We start from the raw sequence: 2,062 nt of genomic DNA, 5'->3' as shown, positions 1-2,062 counted from the left end.
TGAAATTTTTATTAGATTTTTCAACTGATTTCCCTGTACCCCTATCGTTTTCGTTGATCCTTGCATTTTTTTTTACCATGAACAAACTTGAGTTAGGCCAGGGTGTAATTCGCATTGTAATTGATTTGTGGAATTCTTTAACCGTTGGAGGTTAAGAGACTAGTTTAGCCAATCCCTCTTGACGTCTGGTATCAAAACATATGCCAGAATCTGATTCTTCACTATTCTGAAATGTAAACTCGCGAGAACCAAAAAAATTCTAGATTTAATCAGATTAAAAAAAAAAAATCAAGTGGGTACTTTATTTTTAGATATACTGAAAGCTTTTGATACTGTTAACCACCAGATTTTGTTAGGGAGCCTTAGGAATTGTGGTGTCCATGGTAATATGATCAAGCTAATTGAATCTTATCTAGCATATAGGTAACTATATATGGAAGTAGGAGGTATCGCGTATAGCCGTTACCCAATCCAGTGCGGTGTTCCTTAAGGATCTCCACTCGGTCCACTGTTGTTCGCTGTTTATATTAAAGACCTATGCAACGTTATGTCTGGCCTTAGAAATGACCTAAGTTCAGATTTTAGAGGCCGAAAGAAGGTCCTTTTATTGTTGGTAGGTGACACAAATCTCACGATTATTGCTCGTACGGAGCAAGAGTTAGTCGGATTGTTAGAAGGTGACCTGCATAATACTGAACGATGGATGACATCGAACAAACTGGCTATCAATTTTAATAAATCTAACTGGATTATTTATGGGAGATCTAAGAATTACTGTTCATGGTCAACAACCCTGAATGCTGGTCCGTCCCAGATATCTCGGACAAGTACGGTGAAATACCTGGGAGTTATATTGGATGAGACCCTCTCGTTTGTAGAACATATACAGTGTGTATCTTCTAAAGTGGCCCGTAATGTTTCTGTTAGAATACTGCGTCTTATTTATTTTTCATTAGTGCACCCCTATATACCTTACTTTTGTTCAGTGTGGTCGTCCACATTCATTGCACATCTTAGGCAGTTACGGGTTCTCCAGAATGGGGCTATCAGGATTCTTTCAGATAATGATTCTCGTTCTTCGGTAAGGGATCTGTATAAGAGTTTACACATACTACCGACTTCTGGTTTATTTAAGTTCTATAGAGAACAGTTAATGTTCAATATTTTGAATAATGTAGTACCGGATTTCACGCATAATATCTTTTATTCCGTTTCTGAACGTCATCAATATGTTACTCGTAACACAGGTATGATTCAACGACCAAGGAAACCATCGAGTCGGTCTGGCTCCTCGGTCAGACACCAGCTTCCGTTAACATGGGAAAGACTACCAGGTGAGATTCTAGACCAGACGGTTAGACTCGATTTCCGTAGGTTGCTAAGGGGCCATTGTGCTGGTTGTTATGATTTTGATTAATGTATTTTTTTGTTTTTTTCTTACCTAAAGTAGTGCCAAACAGTATGAGGATCGGTAGTGAATATTACGGGTACCCGTCGGAGAATCGAGTGAGCAAGAGGTGTCTCGTCTTTTTTTTTTTTTTTTAAAGATGCGAGGATGTTAAGTTGAAAGGAGTTAGTGCCTGAAAAGCCTGGATGACCAGGCTTCTGGAAGTTTGTAAATATTTATGTAAATAAAGTAATTTCTCTTTAAAAAAAAGAAGACCATCAATTGCTATGTCGGCGTTATCGCACACATCGTCAATTCTTCATTTAAAGATGGCATCTTTCCTACTGTCTTCAAGTCAGCGAAGGTTATACCCCTCCACAATAGCGACCCCAAGCTGCCTTCAAACTACCGCCCTATCTCTATTCTCTCTGCTTTTTCGAAAATTATGGAGCGTTGCATCTACAAAAGACTGATGAATTATCTGACTATGTCTAACTTCTTCAACAAGCTTCAGTTTGGATTTAGGTCTGGGCACTCAACCGAACATTCTATATTGGTTTTGCTACAGTTTTGAATGATGCGATGGACCGTGATGTGATACCAGCTACAATATTTGTGGATGTAAAAAAAGCATTTGACACGATTTGTTATCTGATTCTTCTGGATAAGCTTGAC

General features: G+C 38.6%; 1 protein-coding gene across 1 annotated transcript; it reads left to right on the top strand.

Annotated features, from left to right (window-relative positions):
• The first annotated feature begins 547 nt into the window (after positions 1 to 547).
• LOC148947350 (uncharacterized) lies at positions 548 to 1,417 on the top strand. The gene has a single exon (XM_089095772.1). It carries the CDS (start codon positions 548 to 550, stop codon positions 1,415 to 1,417), a length of 870 nt encoding a protein of 289 aa, XP_088951898.1.
• Positions 1,418 to 2,062: the final 645 nt, after the last annotated feature.

Source organism: Artemia sp. Qi Xiang Cuo, chromosome 10 (assembly GCF_049724085.1).
Source record: "Artemia sp. Qi Xiang Cuo chromosome 10, ASM4972408v1, whole genome shotgun sequence".
Classification (NCBI taxonomy): Eukaryota; Metazoa; Arthropoda; class Branchiopoda; order Anostraca; family Artemiidae; genus Artemia; species Artemia sp. Qi Xiang Cuo.
Note: the sequence above shows the minus strand (reverse complement) of the source record. Positions and strands in the feature narration are given on the sequence as shown.

What these genes read in the sequence shown, in the direction of transcription:
- LOC148947350 (XM_089095772.1), top strand. Translation starts at nt 548, where the DNA reads ATGTCTGGCCTTAGAAATGACCTAAGTTCAGATTTTAGAGGCCGAAAG.